At 38.4% G+C, this 19071-nt stretch overlaps 1 protein-coding gene across 1 annotated transcript; it reads left to right on the plus strand.

Moving 5' to 3' along the window:
* The first annotated feature begins 16574 nt into the window (after positions 1-16574).
* LOC109020915 (stemmadenine O-acetyltransferase-like) lies at positions 16575-18156 on the plus strand. Its single transcript, XM_019003447.2, has one exon. It carries the CDS (start codon positions 16675-16677, stop codon positions 17971-17973), a length of 1299 nt encoding a protein of 432 aa, XP_018858992.2. The 5' UTR covers positions 16575-16674; the 3' UTR covers positions 17974-18156.
* The last annotated feature ends 915 nt before the right edge of the window (positions 18157-19071 follow it).

The following is a 19071-nucleotide window of genomic DNA, read 5'->3' on the forward strand; positions in this document are numbered from 1 at the left end:
ACACACTTGGTGCACTCAAAGATCTCCAGCTTAAGTACATTTCCCTTGTTTGAGCTCTTGAGAATTTTATAAGCTTTTGTGTTGAGCTAAAATTTGACTTGACTATATTCTAATGCCCATGATTTCAATATGATTGATCTTTTGTAGAGATTTTTGAGTTTAGTAGCTCACTCTTGGATTCCACAATATTTTTATCGCATTATTTGCTAGAGACTAGCAAAAAGCTAGTTGGGGGGTGTGATAAAGTGATAAAAACTACATGATGAAGCTGCTTAAGTGAATGAATTGTTTAACAAAAAAAATGAATTAAGCACTTAATTATGTATTGGTTTTTAATACTTGACTCTATGTAAAGTTATGACATTTTACACTTAAAAAGAGTTGTAATGAAGCTGGTCCATACCATAAATTAATATTCCAAAATTTTACCCTTTTCATTGTTAACACTTTCAATTTTATGTAGGGTATTTTTGGAAGAGCCACACAAATGGGACGTGCATCACCCAAATGCTAAAGCAGCTAGGGATTAGAAACAAAACAAACACAGCGTGGCCTCACAGCAAATCCACTCACGCGAGGTGCTGAGCTGAAGATGAAATGCACGATCGTGGCCTCACTGCGAGCTCGCATGCGGTGCTGGGCTGGAGAGGTGCTGAGCAAAACGCACAGCAGCAGACGCACGACGTGGATCGTGCAAGCACCACTCTCGCAGACGAAACGCACAGCAGCAGGGCACTCACGCTGGGCTGCAGTGGAATGAAATGCGCAGCAAAGGGGCAGATCAAAACGCACTGCAACAAGACGCGAAACGCATAACTGGGCTGGAGCGAAACGCTGTGCTGAGAGAAAAAGGGAGAGGATAAAAAGAAAAGAGGAATTTTCGTGCAGGGGCAGTTTTTTTTTGGAGTTTTCAGTTCTCATTTTTTTTCTTCTTCCGGATGTTTACTGGGAGTATATTTTTTTCTTTTCAGAATTATTTTCGTTCGTTTCTTCCTCTTCAATTTATTTTTCCAGTTCATTTTATTTTCCGCAAGTTTGTATGCTTTTGAGTTTCGGATTTCAGCACATTTGTGGGATACAGTATATTTTTATTCAGTAACTTTCATTTGAAACAGTGATGATGATGTTAGATTTTAATTTTCTTGAGCATTTTGTTAATCTAGAGATGATAGGTTAGATTTTTAGCTTGGGATTCAATGAGTAACCCATGACTATTTGGGATTGGATTTACTTCAATATTTAGTGCTTTTGATGATTAACTTGACAGATTATATCTCAATGTGTATCTAGAAAATATTAGAGTTCTTTGTTCTTGGTTTAGATCAATTGTAGACGTAAAGGCACAATTGATACTTGAACAAGTAACATGACTTTAATGTTTTTCTTTCACTTTCTATGATTGTTATATAATTTGTCAAGTAGTTTTATTAAAATAAAATTGTGGTTCATTGCTATATTATCCGACTATGATTTCTAGGAATGAGAGAATGGTTGAGAGAAAATGAAAAGAGAAGTAAATCCATCACCAAATTAGTGGGTGAAAATTGCATCCCAAGTGTTTGTTTAATTGTTTCTTACAAGTTTAAGTCAACTTCCATACGATTTCTTTAAATCCCTTTAATCTTAGTAATTTTAGAAAAATAGATTCTCTTTTATTTTCAGCATTACTTATGCTTGAATGTCCCGACAATTTCACTCATAATTCATTTTACACTCCCTTAGTAAATACCCACATTTAGGTGTAAATATTGTTAGTGGTTAAGTTTAGGAATTTATTTCTCTTTGCTTATTATTTTAAATTTTCGTGTCACTCCAAACGGTAATATGTGGTCTTGCGAAAATGAAATGTTTGCTAAATTCTCATTGTCCCTGTGAATTCGATCTTGGGATTTACCCTTGTATTACTTTGACAGCTTCTACGCTTGGAAGTCGAAATTAAAAGCTGATCATATTTTGATTGAATGAATATTGTAACTAATTTAAATATTGGTTCTCTAATTTTAAGTTTATTGGATTTTTCATTGGTTTATTTTTAAGATTTTTAAGTTGTGAAATATATTTTTATATGCTTTTTTAATATTAATTATTGTTATGCATTTAAATTGCTCTTCATTTTAAACTAGTTTATTGTTGGATTTAATTATTTTATTTTTATTTAGTCACTACATTCAAATTATTTTATTTAACTCGTTGTTTTGAAATTTCTTTTGTTGGATCAATTTTGTGACCCAAGTTGTGAGGATTAGACCTCATTTCTTTTCCTCATTTTTTCTTTTTCCCTTTTTCTTTTTCTCCTTTTTTCTTTTCCTTCTTCTATTTCTTTTTCTCTTTCTTTTTTCCCTTGCTTCTTCCTCCCGCACGCGACACCCCTCCCCTCTCCCTAGTCCGTTTGCGTCATCCTCCCACAGCTCTGTTGTGCACTGCACATTACTATCACTGCCCCTCCCATTCTTCTCCCCATCGGCCGGCGACCTCACCCATCCATTTTCAGCTTCTCCCTCGCCGCCTATCGCCCTTACACGAAGCTCCAAGCCCCATCTTTTCACCACACTACCATCGGCCCCCTAGCGACCTAGCCCACCCAAGCTCAGCCTCGATCCGCCACCTTTGAAGCTCCTCAACTCATTTTTCGAGTTGAGCTTTGTAGACTCCAACCGCCGCCCACGCCGCCACCCACGGCCCACCACCACCACCACCATTAGCTTCACGAACACCCTAAAGCCCTTCCCTAGCCATCCCAAGTCTTCGTTTGTCCCCATTCAAAAGTTGTGTTTTTGAGATCCACAACCATAGTCCAGAATACATTGTTTCATTGTTGCGCTACCACTTCTAGCATCTCCGTGATCATTCGAAAAATATATTGTAGCACTGTAAGTATTTTCTCAAAGAACTTTTGAGATTTTAATGTATTTTTACACTAACTCAGATTTATTGTGAACTGGTTGGGTGTGCCGGATTGAGTCCAAGGAGTAAGGGGGTTGGTTGGATTGGAGGATGAAGTTGTTGTGTGATTGTATTATGCTGGGTTTTGGTGGCTGTTGAATATTTGTATTCTGTCATGTACAATGCATTTACACGCATGTTCATGTTTGTCAATGAAAACTGAATTTTCGCATAATCGCATACATGTTCATGTGTATATTTGAAAAATTGGATTTTCACGTGAGAGAAGATTTTGAGTATGTTTGAAATGATTGGATTGATCGGTTTGAGTGAAAGGAAAAGAGACTGTAGGGATGGAGGTTTAGTCTCGCATGTGATTCCCGCCTACGGTGCACGTGGTAAGGATAGTGGTAAGCAGAGATGGTGGTATAGTCCCACCTGTGATTTCCGCCTTTGGTGCACGCGATAGGGATGGTTGTAAGCAGGGATGGTGGTCGAGTACGCCTGTGATTCCCGCCTACAGTGCTCTAATATGTACCTCTTGTGTGAAAAAAAACTGTAGGGATGGTAATAAGCAGGGCTGGTGGTATAGTCCAGCCTATAATTTCCACCTACGGTGCATGTGGTAAGGATAGTGGTAAGCAGGGATGGTGGTATAGTACCGACTGTGATTCCTGCCTATGGTGCATGCGGTAGGGATCATGGTGAGTAGGGATGGTGGTAGAGTCCCGCCTACAGTGTCCGATAAATGATTATGTTGTCGGTATATGATTGAATGGTTACGAGCACCATTTTCTGAGAAAATGGTTGGTTTATGTTTAGGCCATTTTCTAGGAAAATGGAAGATATTATTCATGGCGTGTTTTGGGTCAAATGCAATTTTTGGCATGCGTTGGAAATAATCATTTTCGGGGGAAATGAGGTTTTGGAGTCACATTTGTGATTCGTCATGTACACATGTTTGTTGGTTGCATTAATCCATTTTTGTTTCGTGGGTTGTTTGGGTTATTACTTACCTGTGATACCGTTTTATGGTATCGTAGATTTTGATGCAAATGAGGACGACGAGCCTTAGACTTTGGCTCCGCTGGAGGAGTGATTTGGGGTTGCTCTCATGTAACGTGATTTATTTTCCTAGTTGTTATGTATTTTTCCCTCTGTATTATATTTTTGGGATAACTATATAACTCTTTTCTGTACTACGTTTATATTGGTCACTTTGTATTTAAATTTCTGGTACTTAGTTGGCTAACTTTGAATTAACCATTGCAACTTTTGTTGTGCATTTTTGCATGTTGCACACACTTGAGCACTTATCGTTGGGATGCATGACCTGTGTTGTCATCATCCGAGCTTCTTGATTCCCAAGATTCTCTATGTGGGGGTCAGGGGCCCCACAGGTGGTATCAAAGCAGTTCGGCTCTGGGTAAAACCACATGTGCCGTAGGTGCAGTACCAGAAAATTTTAAAGTTGTGATTTGAAGTTATTTTGTTTGAAGTATTTTATTTTAATTGTTTTATTTCTTTTATTGTACGATACTTTATTTGTTTTATTTTTTTATTGTATTTTTATTTTAATGTATTTGTTCTATTTTATTATATGTTCTTTTATTTTGTTGGTTTTATTCTACTTTATTTATGTTATTTTGTTGTATTTTAATTTATTTTAGTATAATTATATTTTAATTTGCTTTATGTTGAAAGTGGGGTTAAGGTTTACACTATGGCAGGAAGATGGTATGACCAAGAAGGCCTACTTGGGAACCTACAGATGAATTACTGAGAGGCTATGGGAATTACGCCTTGGCAACGGCGTTAAATCGGATGATGGAGTTCCTTCAGCAGAATTTTCGTCCACTGCAAGGAGAGCAGAATAGGGTGGTGCAAGCCAGGTGCACCTATGTGCGCTTTTCGGCGCATAGAACCCCTGCCTTCACAGGCAAAGAGGATCCACTTCGGGCCGCCAAGAGGTGGATTGAAGACCTCGAAAGGACATTCGAGTTATGTGGTTGCATAGAGGCCCAGAAGGTGTTGTATGGGAGTTACCTACTGCAAGGTGAAGCAGCTAATTGGTGGAAGACTAAGCGAGAACTCCTAGAGATGGAGTTGGGATCTTTTGCAGCTGTGTCTTTGAGTGCTTCAAGAAAGAGTTCGACGACCATTTCTTCCCTATTTTTGTGACAGGGCAGAAGGCACGGGAATTCAATAACTTGGTCTAAGGGGATATGACTGTTTAGCAGTATGCCCAAAAATTTATAGAGCTCGAGCGATTTGCAACTCATTTGATAGCCATCGAAGAGTTGCTGGCCGAATGTTTCTAAGAAGGGTTGCGCCTTTAGATCCGTAGTTAGGTCGCATGCCTGCAAATCTAGAACTTTCATAAGTTAGTCAAGGTGGCCTCTACTGCTGAGCGAGAGCGAGGTGTTGTGGTAGGCTCCCCTCCGAGTAAGAAGCAACTGAATGTTGATGGTGAAGGGAGCAATTCCGAGTTGCCACAGAAGTTTATGCAGAGGACTGGGGCCTGACAGCAGGCTACCTCCGATGTATGTATGGGGGGCCGAGCTCCAGTTTACGGCAGATGTAATAGAGCCCACGAGGGTGAGTATCATTAGGGTAGGAACCAGTGCTTTGAGTGCGGTCAGACGAGGCACTTTGCTCATGAGTGCCCTAATCGGACCCAAGGGAATCAGAGCAGTCATCGTAGTGGTAGAACTAATCAGAGGCAAGTAGTTCAGGCTTGGGTGTATGCGTTGACTCCTGGTAGTGCAAGAGATGAGGTTCTAGAGACTTAAGACGCTGGAGTTATGGCAGGTATGGGTCTAATATGATCTTTTGAAATGGATGCCTTGTGTGGTTTATTCTCGGGTTTTGTAAAAGGTATACAAGCTGTACCCATACCCATTGGGTGTTGGAGGTCGTGTGATTTTCTTAAATGTGTTCAGGTTGTATCTTGTAACTGCCTTAGCGTTGATGTTTGACATTACAAATTTCGAGGACGAAATGTTATTTAAAGGGGGAAGGATGTGATACCCCATATTTTAGTATATTTTAATTGAAAGATTATTTTAACTAATTTAAATATTGGTTCTCTTATTTTAAGTTTACAGATTTTTCGTTGGTTTATTTTTATGATTTTTAAGTTGTGAAATTTATTTTGATATGCTTTTTTAATATTAATTATTGTTATACATTTAAATTGCTCTTTATTTTAAATTAGCATATTGTTATATTTAATTATTTTATTTTTATTTAGTCACTACGTTTAAATTACTTTATTTAACTCTTTTTTTTTTAAATTATTTTTGTTGGATCAATTTTGTGATCTAAGTTGTGAGGATTGGACCTCATTTCTTTCTCTCATTTTTTCTTTTTCCCTTTTTTCTTTTTCTCTCTTTTTCTTTTCCTTCTTCTTTCTTTTTCTCATTCTTTTTCCCCTGCTTCTTCCTCCCGCACGCAACACCCCTCCCCTCCCCCCAGTCTGTTTGCGTCATCCTCCCACAGTGCCGTCGTGCGCCGCCCATTACTGTAACTGCCCCTCCCATTCTTCTCCCCACCAGCCAGCGACCTCACCCATCCATTTTCAGCTTCTCCCTCGCCGCCTATCTCCCTCACACGTAGCTCCAAGCCGCGGCAACCTTGAGCTCGCGCACCATTTTCGCACCACCATTGGCAATAATCTTTTCACTACACAACCATTGGCCCCCTAGCTACCTAACCCACCCAAGGTCAGTCCCGATCCGCCACCTTTGAAGCTTCTCTAACTCATTTTTCGATTTGAGCTTTGTGGACTCCAACCACGCCGCCACCCATGGCCAACCACCACCACCATTAGCTTCACCAACACCCCTAAGCCCTTCCCTAGCCATCCCAAGTTTTCGTTTGTCCCCGTTCAAAAGTTGAGTTTTTGAGACCCACGACCATAGTCCAAAATACACTGTTTCATTGTTGCGCTACCACTTCTAGCATCTCTGTGATCCTTTGAAAAGTATGTTATAGCACTGTAAGTATTTTCCCAAAGAACTTTTGAGATTTAAATGTATTTTCGCACTGACTCGTATTTATTGTGAACTGGTTGGTTGCGTCAGACTGAGTCTAAGGGGTAAGAGGGTCGGTTGGATTGGAGGATGGATTTGTTGTGTGATTGGATTATGTTGGGTTTTGCTGGTTGTTGAATATTTGTTTGTGTCATATACAATGCATTTACACGTATGTTCATGCTTGTAAATGAAAACTAATTTTTCTCATAATTGCATACATGTGCATGTGTAAATTTGAAAAACTGGATTTTCATGTAAAAGATGATTTTGACTATGTTTGAAATGATTGGATTGATCGGTTTGAGAGAAAGGAAAAGTGACAATAGGGATAGTGGTAAGCAAGGATGGTGGTGTAGTCCAGCTTGTGATTCCTGCCTATGGTGCATGAAGTAGGGATGGTGGTATAGTCTTGCTTGTGATTCTCACCTACGGTGCATGCGGTAGGGATGGTGGTAGAGTCTCACATGTAATTCCTGCCTACAGGGCTCTAATATGTACCTCTTGTGTGAAAAGGAACTGTAGGGATGGTGGTATAGTCTCGCCTGTAATTCCCGTCTACGGTGCATGCAGTAGGGATGGTGGTAAGCAGGGACGGTGGTACAGTCCTGCCTATGATTCCCGCCTATGGTGCATGCAGTAGGGATCGTGGTAAGCAGGGATGGTGGTAGAGTCTCGCCTATGACTCCCGCCTACAGTGTCTGATAAATGATTATGTTGTCGGTTTATGATTTAATGGTTATGAGCACCATTTTCTTGGAAAATAGTTGGTTTATGTTTGGGTCATTTTCTAGAAAAATGGCGGAGATATTATTCATGGCATGTTTTGGGTCAAATGAGATATTTGGCTTGCGTTGGAAAATAATCATTTTCGGGTAAAATGAGGTTTTGGGGTCACATTTGTGTTTCATCATGTACACATGTTTGTTGGTTGCATTAATGCATTTTTATCTCATGGGTTGTTTGGGTTATTACTTACCTACGATCGTAGATTTTGATGCAGTTGGGGATGACGAGCCTTAGGCTTTGGCTCCTCTGGAGGAGTGATCTGGGATTGCTCTCGTGTATTGAGATTTATTTATGGTATTTTGCCCTTTGCATTTTATTTTTGGAATAACTGTATAACTTCTTTCTATACTACTTTTCTATTGGTAACTTTGTATTTAAATTTATGGTACTTAGTTGGCTAATTTTTAATTAACTGCTGTGATTTTTGTTGTGCACTTTTGCATGTTGCACACACTTGAGCACTTATCGTTGGGATGCGTGACCTGTGTTGTCATCAGATTCCTGAGATTCCGTACGTGGGGGTCGGGGGCGCCACAATCTCAGGATCCTGAATTCTGCCAAAACACAAGGGGGTTAAGGGCGCCACATGTTTCGAAGTTGCAAGGATAGATCCGTACTTAATTCGTTTAATTTCTAACTGGTAAATATATATTCACACTCGTATTCTACTAGTTTCCATCTAAAATTATCAAAATTTGTACGTAAATAAAATGCTTTGTATGTATTAAATGCTTTGTGATTGAAATCTACAAAACATAAGATAGCACATATTTATAATTAGAAGGTGAAATTTATATCGTCCCTCGGGTTGCAGCTGATCATTGATCATTATAAGCTTGCACATAGTTGGAGTTGTTTCTACATGTATTGCATTTTCATGCTATATTTTTCCCATCCCTTGATGGAACAGGTAAACGTCTTTATCAACTTAAGAAACAAAAACGACATCATGTTCATTTTCTTAATGTTTTTTCTTTTAGGATAAGTAAGAAGCTAGCTAATATTTATAATTATGATACCAACTCTGCTACGTGTTGAATCTGGAGAAGACTGAAAGCTTCGCGTTCTAGAGCTATATCCTTTTTCTTGATTCTTTCTTTCTTTATTTTTTCTTCAGTTATTTTCTTGCACTCAACCATCTGATGCAGACAGTGTAGCAGCCATGCATGCATGTGTGCATAGAACTAAAAATTTCTGAAATATACTCATGTCTACACGATCAGATTCTAGAAGGCCGTGTAAGGAGGGCGTAAAGAATCTAAATAGAGAAATGCTTAATTAGGATCCGATAGTCGGTCCCGAGTATTTCTCCTGACAGTGTTTTTATTTATTTATTTAGAGATTAAAAAAATATTTTTTAATATTAAATTTTTTTCTTTTTTAAAAAATATTTAAATATATAAAAAAATGAATGAAAATAAATAAATAAAAAATAGAAAATATGGGGATGTAGCACTACTCATGATCTAAATATTTTAATTTTGGTTCAAACGACAGGGTTAGTGATTGAGAAAATAAATCATGAAAGATTTGATTTCTTTCTTGCATTTTTCTTTTTCAGAAGCATGAGTTTGACTGCAGGCTGGAGATTAATCAGAACACGTAATATGTTTGAAAAGATACCCAGTAACCCAAGTACGTACGAAATGTTCTGTCTCGTCCCATTTTATTTTATTTTTAAATCTTATTAAAAGATAAATATTTTAAAATTAATCATTATAAATTTTTTAAACTAATCACTATAATTTTTTTAAATTTTGAAACAATTCAAATATTTCACATTCTAAAATAAAAATAATAATAAAAAATATTTTAACATTATTTTAATTTCATAACATTTTTATTTAGCTTTTTCTCTTTTATTGCTCAAAACTCCATAAAAGATTATGACATACTTAGAAAATAAGATGATGAGAATTTTATAAATAGTAGTAAGATAATGTATGGTTTGGATAATGAATTGAGATGAGATGAGTTGAGATGAAAGTTGAATAAAATATTATTATAATATAATTTTTTAATATAATTTTTATTTTGAGATTTGAAAAAGTTGAATTATTTTTTATTTTTTATTTAAAAGTTCGGAAAAATTATAATGATTAATTTGAAAAAATTATAATGATTAGTTTGAGAGTGTTTGTGTTTGAATGACATTTAGAAATAAAATGAGATGAGATGAGATGAGATGAAATGTGATTGATTTCCAAGCATCTTACTATTATTCACAATACTTTCATTTCATTTTATCTTATCTCAAGCGTCCCCTAAATGCATGAATACCGAAATCCCTTTAAGGCTAACTGCAATTCCGCTTAAATTCCAATTATTCAATGTCATATATGTTCGCTTAAATTCCAATTATTCAATGTCATATATGTTCACTGAGAGCTGCATGCATGTGGATTATGGGCGGGGACCCACTTCACCTAGCTTCCCAGTTTCTTGTGTGTCAAGTTGGCAACACGATCCTTTGTTTATTTTTTACTCTAATTGTGGGAAACCATAGTGGATACATCATAGTCTAGGGGCAGAACTGTATACAAGATAGGTGGCATTTTATAAAATAATTAATATAGTATATAAATAACTATAATTTTTTTTTGTATAATTGAAATTGTCCCCCCAATACTCAGGTGGTCTCCAAAACTTTTACAGAAATTGTCCCCCCACCAATAATCACGTAGCCTCCAGTCTAACTTTTCACTTCACCTGACACCCTTGAGTCTACAATACTCAAACACGAAAATACCCTCATAGACTTTAGTGATCCGATATGCTATTAAGTACTAATTGAACACTAATTTAATTATGACAATGACAATTACACAGGCTACACAGCCTTCGGTGTGGGATTATTCTGACAATTACAATTTAAACGGTTACTCAATCCATCACCTAACCTCTCTCTTTCTCTGTTACACAACGTCCCTTAAAGTTTTCTTTTCATTCTCTACAAATATAACGCTAGAGCCAAAACACAACTGCACAAACCATAGTTTCTGGTTGAGCATTGACAATAATGGAGCATCATTTTAGGATTGATATATTTATTGCTACAATAGACTTCCAGTTGCAAGAATTGAACAATAGATTTAACGACCAAACAATTAAACTTCTCATTGTTAGTGCTGCTTAAAACCCTAAAGGTACAATATACAAATCATTTAAAATTGATGATATATGTAAATGTTTGAGCAAAAGTCATCACATCAATCGTGGTGAGTATTTCTTCTATATATATTGTCAGTAATTACAAATCAAAGGTATAAAGACTAATTACAATAGAAATGGAAAGAATTGATCTGTACAAATAAATCCCCTAAGATTAAGGGCAATATATCAAGCTGAGTATTAAGGTAACGTATCCTTGACACCTGCCCGCAAGTTGAGCGTCGGATTTGAACGGACATGAAGCTTGGTATGAAATAATTCAAAGAGAGGTCGAGAAACACTTTTGTTGAAGTGGTCGGCAACCTGTAGATGAGGGGGCACATATTGAGTGCGAAGTTTGCCAGCAACAACAAGTTCCCGAAGAAAATAATAATCTAATTCAACATGCTTGGCCTGTTTGTGGGAAACGAGATTGGAGCTTAAGAAGATTGCACTTTTGTTGTCACATAAGAGAATAAGAATCGGTGAAATGGGAACCTTGAGATCATGAAGTAGATGGGTGAGCCAAAGGAGTTCAGCTACAGTATTTACAAGAGCGTGATACTCAGATTCATAACTGGAATGGGAAACAGTGGGTTACTTCTTAGCACTCCAAGAAACCAGGTTATCGCCAAGATAAATAGAGTAGCCAGAAGTGGAACGGCGAGTATCGGGACAACCAGCCCAATCAGTAGAGGTAGCAGAAGGGCACTAGAGGTATCAGAAGGGCGGAAAGCAAGACCAAAGTGAAGTGTGCCCTTGACATAATGTAAGATGCGCTTGACAGCAAGAAAGTGATCTGTAGTAGGGGCATGCAAAAATTGACTGACAGAGTTAACAGTATGAGCAATGTCAGGGCGAGTAATGGTTACGTACTGAAGGGCAATGACTAGAGATCTGTAGAGAGTGGGGTTCGAAAAAGCAGGACCATCACTAGTTAGATGCTGAGAGATGACCATAGGAGTGTGAACAGGCTTGCTGTCAAGAGGAGAGGAGTTGTTGCCGGTAATGACAATATCATCAACATACAAGAGCAGATAGATAGTATTCGACTGCTAATGAAAGATAAAGAGAGAGGTGTCTACATGGCTGCAAGAAAACCTAAGGGTGAGAAGAAAGGAGCTTGTTTGAGGCCATAAAGAGCTTTCTTCAACTGACAGACATGATGCGGGTATCGAGGATCAATGAACCTAGGAGGCTGTTCCATTTAGACATTTTCAATGAGAGTGCCATTCAGAAATGCATTCTTCACATCAAGTTGGCGAAGAGGCCACCTGTTGGTGAAAGCAAGAGAGAGCACAACACGAACAGTAGTAGCCTTAATAACAGGATTGAAAGTGTCAGTGTAATCAAGACTAGGTACCTAAGTATAACCTTTGGACATAAGACAAGCCTTGAGGCACTCAATGGATCCATCAAGTAGGTATTTGGTCCGAAACACCCATTCGGAACCGACAATATTGGTGTTGGCAGGTCGAGGGACCAAAACCCAAGTGCGATTATGTTGCAAAGCTTGAACTTCTTCATCGATGGTAGCAAGCCATGCAGGGTTCTTAGCAACAGACTTGAATCCTTTAGGAGGCAAGAAAAGCAAAGAGAAGTCCAGAGGATCCCAAAACACTGAGATTCACCGGATGACGAGTCTTGAAAATGCTAGCTTTAGCTCGTGTGAGCATGGGATGAGAACCCAACAGAGGAGCTAGAGCAAGAGTAATATCAGAGTCAGCAAGAGGTGGTCGAGGCTCCTTAGGCGGAGAAGAGAGACTAGCAAGAGAGTTAGTAACCTTCAAAGACTTGTCCACTGGGTCAGTATAAATAACACATGGGTTAGATCTGGATGGAGTAATATGTGGGGCATGCTTGGTTCGAGGAAATTCAAAAAATGGAGAGATGAAGGGGGCTGAGCCAGAGAGCTTTCTCTGGAGGGAAAGTGGTTTTCATCAAATTGGGCATGATGGGTGATATAAAGCATGGAGGTAGTGGGATCAAGACAGCAAAATCCTTTATGGAAAGGGTTGTATCCTAGAAAAATGTAAGGAATGCTGCGAGGAGAAAATTTGTGAGACATATAATCAGGTAAACAAGGATAGACACGACAACCAAAAGGATGAAAATTCTCATAATTTGGTGAGGAACCATAGAGAAGCTCAAAGGGAGACATACCTCCAAGAAGCGGTGTGGGCAAATGATTGATAATGTATGCTGCAATGCTTAAGGCATCAACCCAAAAACGAGGAGAAATATGGGAATGGAAAAGGAGTGCGAGTCTTGTTTTGGTCACATGTTGGTATTTTCGTTCAGTGCGACCATTTTGGGCATGTGTATATGGGCAAGAGAGTTGATGGTGAATACCCGAGGTGCTAAGGTTCGCTTTGAAGCGATTGCTTGTAAACTTAACACCGCCATCACTTTGAAAAAATTTGATGCAGGTTGAATGTTGGTTTTCAACAAATTCTTTAAAGTGAATAAAAACATCATAAAATTCAGATTTTAATTTCAAAAGATAAAGCCGAGTAAAACATGAATAATCATCAATGAGTAGCACATAATAAATAAATCCCAAATTTGACTTGACTGGGGAAGGACCCCAAATATCGCAATGAATAAGATCCAACACATGAGACGAGCGACGTTCATTATGAGAATAAGGCAAGCGACGATTTTTTGCAATTTGACATTTGTCACAAAATGCTGGAGAAGGCAATAATGAGATAAGATAGAGATGGCTATTTTTATTTAAAAAATAAATAACAGAATGGCTCACATGTCGAAGACAAGCATGCCATAAGTCATATGAGGCATGAAGAGCCTTATTTTTAAGAACAAAAATAAAAGCAGAATTTCCGCACTCCAGCACATATAAGCCGCCATCTCTTTTACCGGTTGCCACCACCCTTCCCGTTTGATGATTCTGGATAGAGAAAAGGTTATTAGAAAATGTAACAGAGAGAGGAAAATCAAATGTTAATTTACTAATTGATAGGAGATTTTTGGTTAGACAAGGAACAACTAAGACATCCAACAAATTAAGTGTTGGGGTAGGAGAGATGGTACCAGTGTGGGTAATGGGTAGGGAATCACCATTCCCGAAAACTACACGATCCTTACTCGTATAATTACTTGCTTGATCCAAGTGGGAGAGGTTCGGTGTCATGTGGGCCAAAGCCCTTGTGTCCAGGTACCAATCACTGGGCTCCTGCCCATTAAGAGAACATGAGGCGTTGATGGCCTCAGTGAGATGAGTTGTGTTGCCAACAACATCTCCTCCCCGTGCAACCAGACTCCCCGTGCATACCTCTGGTTGCACTTGTTAGCATAGTGCCCTTCCTGCCGACAGATTTGGCAACGTGGTGGACGGCATCCCTGCCCGTTGTTGGAACGGCCATTGCAGCGGTTGGAAGAGGATCCTCGTCCCTGTTGTTGACGAGTGGGAATTTTGGAATTGGAGTGATGGTGGCCACAATTTGTGTCTGTGAAAGCGGCAGGTGGTGAACCAGAAGAGTCAAGGGACTTCTGGAAAAGTTCAAAACTTTCAGCCTTGGAGACCAAATCAGTGAAGGAAGGTAGGGGAGTTTGAGCCATTTGGGGGGGGGGGGGGACTGGTGAACTCCGAACCCAGTCCTCGTAGGAACCAGTGAACTTTATCAGTGCCGTCGACGGGTCTTTCGATGGCATGGAGTTGATTGCAAAGAGCCTTGAACAGCCGAGCATATTCAGTTACCAATTGCGTTCCATGTTTCATCAACTATAAATTGTCCTTGAGACGAATTTATCTAGCTTTTGATCGGTGACTGAAGGTATTTTTGAGGGCTAACAAGACCTCCCATGAGGTGGAGAGGCCCAAAACCTCGGCCATGGCTTCCTCCATGAGGGAGGAGAGCAAGAGGCTCAAGAGGCACTGGTTAGTATTCTTCCACACCAAGTGTTTGATGCATGGCATCTGAGAGCCAATAGGGTCAAACCGTGGAGGAGGTGCAAGAGTTCCATCCACATGTCCAAGTAGTTCTTGGCTGTCAAGGAGAGAAAGAAGCTGACTCTTCCATATGAGATAATTGGAGGATGATAGTTTTATGGTCACCATGTGAATCATGGTGTTGAAGGGGAGAAGGGTGGGTGAGGTGTTTTCGGCAGCCATTGAAGCAAGAGAGATCGAAGGAGGTTAATCCGAGAGGGCTGTTGATACAATGTGAATGTTTGAGCAAAAGTCACCACATTAATCGTGGTGAGTATTTCTTCTATATATATTGTCAATTAGAGTAATTACAAATCAAAGGTATAAAGACTCATTGCAATAGAAATGAAAAGAATTAATATGTACAAATAAATCTCCTAAGATTAAGGGCAATATATCAAGCCGAGTATTAAGGTAATGTATCCTTGACAATATATGCGTTGAAAAGTTTTATCTACAGGATTTTACAGAGCAAGAAAAATTCATTTTGAGAATTCAATTGCAGCATTATAAGCTTAATGTGCTGACGCATCTAAATTTGTAAGGTATGTCTACATTATCTTAGCTATGCAAATGACTCGCAATTTTAGAAAAGTAAAAAATTTATTATTAGATTGATAGGTTAATTCATCTAGTATTAACTCTTCTTGTTTCTACTGCTACTACTGAGTGAACATTTTCTATCATGAAACTTATATAAACTAGATTGCGTACTAGAATGGAAGATGAGTTTCTTGCAGATTAATTGTTAGTTTATATTGAGAAAGAAATTACCAAGAATTTCACTTCAGAGATGATAATAGATGAATTTTATTTCTTGAAAGATCGTCGTTGAGCTTAATTTGAAGGGGAAATCCTAAGTTGATATTTCATTTTCTTTTCTTTTTCTAATGGTCTCTAGCAAACTATGGAAATCCTAAGAAAAATTATATTATAAGATGATTTATAGACATGTATTTTTTGTATACAATTTTATGACGTATGATTATTGTTTTTGATATAGTCACATGCAAAAAAACACATATTACTTATATTCACACATACCACACTTTGTCGCCCCCCCATACACCAAATCCTATTTTTTGTATATAATTTTATGACGTATGATATAGGCATGCATGCGCATAGAAAATGGCAGTACCTTAAACGTTGACTGTAGACTTTGACAGTGCGGAATGACTCAGTACTTTGACAGCTTCTCCCTTGTATGTATAGAGCTTAGGTTCAATTACTCCCTAAATACATTTTGGTAGATATGTGAAATAATTATTTATCCTCAAGACTTAAATGGTATAAGCTTTGAATTCGAACCTTTACTTTACACTCTATCTTATTCTATTAAATATTCCACGTATAAGACCCATTTACTGAAAGGAGTCTAGCCCACATGATGTGATCATAGAGAGTGTTAAGATATAAATTATATAATAAAATTTATCTCTTCCTATTAATTTAAGTTTTTCTTGAAACAGATAGTGATTTCACAACATTACTTTGATGTATATTGAAAATAAAAAATATTTATGTTTTATAATATTATATTGAAAAGTCATCTCACATGAAAACTCGTTCCACAAGTTTGCTTGCATATTGTCTTATATCCAATGTTTTCACTCAAGCTTGAAAAGTCATCTGGCCAATACGAGGGCTTAACCATTCACACAGGTAAGTATAGTCTAAGGACCTAAATCTTTGATTGATTCTGACAGGATCTCTATATAACTATGCTGGCCAAGGTGTGGCTTTCCATCACGGACGCATGTAAGCTGCCCAACGGCCAATAATTTTATACCTTCACTTCCCAACTAAACTCTCCTGGGACGGTATCTAGCTAGCCTGCCTGCATTATCGATCACTACTAAAACAATGGCAGTACTTGATGTAGAAGTTATCACCAAAGACACCATCAAACCCTCTTCACCGACCCCAGACCACCTCCGTCGTTACAACCTCTCCTTCATTGATCAAATTACACCTCAAATTTTCATGCCTCTTGTTCTCTTTTACCCGAGAGATTCCAATGCCCATCTCAACAACATAGATTGCCAAGACAACATCAAGACGTCCTTGTCTAAGGCGTTGACACTGTTTTACCCGATGGCAGGACGGGTGAAGGACAACTCTCATGTTGATTGCAACGATGAGGGTGTCCACTATGTGGAAGCCAAAACCAACTGCAATCTTTCTGAATTTCTTGAGGACCCGAACCTAGTTGAGCTCAACAAATTCCTGCCGTATGAACTGGATGATGTTAATGAAGTGGCTCTGGCTGTCCAAGTTACCTCCTTCAGCTGTGGTGGGATCGTGATCGGTCTGGTTTTTGCCCACAAGGTTTCAGATGCTTCCTCATTCTTCTCGTTCCTCAACACTTGGAGTGCTCTTGCTTGTGGTAGCAATGATATAACTAATCCTCGATTCGAATCTGCCATGATATTCCCACCGGAGACATTTCCAAGCTACAGTCCAAGTAGAGGGATTGCAAAGAATAAAATTGTTTTGAAGAGATTTGTCTTTGACTCGTCTGCTATATCAGCTCTTAGAGCCAAATATAGCACTAACAACACAAGCATTGAATACCCACGGCCAACTCGCGTGGAGGCCTTATCGGCTTTCATATTTGATCACTTCTTGGCTGCCACTGGAGCAGATGCAGACACCAACAAGGTATGTACCCTATTTCACATAGCAAACCTACGCACGAGGATGGACCCACCGCTTTCAAACAATTTTTTTGGAAACATGAGCTTGTCCACAGGTTCGGTAATCTCCAGGAAAACAGGTGATGGCTTTCATGACATTGTCATTCCTATGAGAGATTCCATAAGGAAAGCTGACATCGATTATGTGAAAAGCTTTCGGGAGGATGGTGCGTCCTTGAGGTTTATGAGTGAGAATGCAGAAAGATTGAAGAAAGGAGAAGTTGTTTCGTTAGCCTTCACCAGCTTGTGCAGGTTTCCTATATATGAAATCAATTTCGGGTGGGGGAAGCCTATATGGGCTGGCTCAGTAAGATTGCTATACACGAATCTAGTTACTTTCTTCGACACCAAATCAGGAAATGGAATAGAGGCATGGATTAACTTGGACGAGAAGGACATGGCTAAACTTGAAGTCGATAAGGAGCTCCTGGCATATGTTTCGTCAAACAAAGTTTCAGTAATGTAGATTGTTACCTAGCTAATTAGATGGATCTTCAAGATTGTCAACGTATATTTAGAAGTTCCTTTTCTTTTCTTTTTTTTTTTTTTTTGTTTATAAGGACAATGTAGTTTAATGCTTGCTACATGTTCTAAATCTCCAAGAAGGTTTGGAATAAGTTCGTAATACGATAAGTATTATGGGGATATTTACTAATACTTTCTTTCATGCACATGTGATTAGATCTTCAAGTAGAAAAACAGCACGCAAGGGTATATGGGCTGAGCTTTGCACGAAGAAACTGGACTAGTACGTACTTGGATTTTGAACTTGTACGTGTTAAATCACCTTTGGCTTAGGCTATTATAAAGAAAAAATCTACACAATCTCCTACTATTCACACAACTTCCACACACCTCTAAAATTATAAGAATATTTTGGAAACCTTTCCTCTTATATAAATGTGTAACGCCCCGTTCCTGGAGGTCCGAAGAGTTAACTCTTAATACCTCAAATCAACTTAAATAGTACAACTATAAAATCTGAAAAATTCAATAAAATATTAATCAATTTAATCAATCTAAATATCTAAGTTCCTCCATGGGGATAATAAAGAAAATCTCAATAACATAAATTAAAAACTCTCTAACTATCATATCACTCACCAAATCACGCTTCCACTGCTTACTCTAACAACTTATAGTCCTAAAAATATTGAATCTCATACCTCGAAAAAGAACTAAGCCCCGCATTTACAACTAACTAATAGAGAACTCTTAAAACAAAATAGTATAATCAAAAGTTCCAAGCTAAAGTCCTGAATAACCTTGATTCACAAATTTCAAATCCTTAGAAAATCTACTCTCAAACAAACTTTAATATTCTAAGCTATCCTATTAGAACAGTTTCATACAAGCACAACTAATCTCGATTCAAATAAAAAGAGTTCAAGGAGAAAATAGAGTGAGGTACCTGTGATCTCATTGTTGTCATTCTCAATATCTTCAGATGTTAGTGCAAACACTCGGGCCGGTCTCATTCTACGTTGATTATTACCCTGATTTGCTTGTTGGGAACTTGGATATGGGTTAGGCTACTTGTTGTCTGTCAGGAGCAAAGGGCATT

The sequence above is a fragment of the Juglans regia genome, chromosome 16, assembly GCF_001411555.2.
Source record: "Juglans regia cultivar Chandler chromosome 16, Walnut 2.0, whole genome shotgun sequence".
NCBI lineage: Eukaryota > Viridiplantae > Streptophyta > Magnoliopsida > Fagales > Juglandaceae > Juglans > Juglans regia.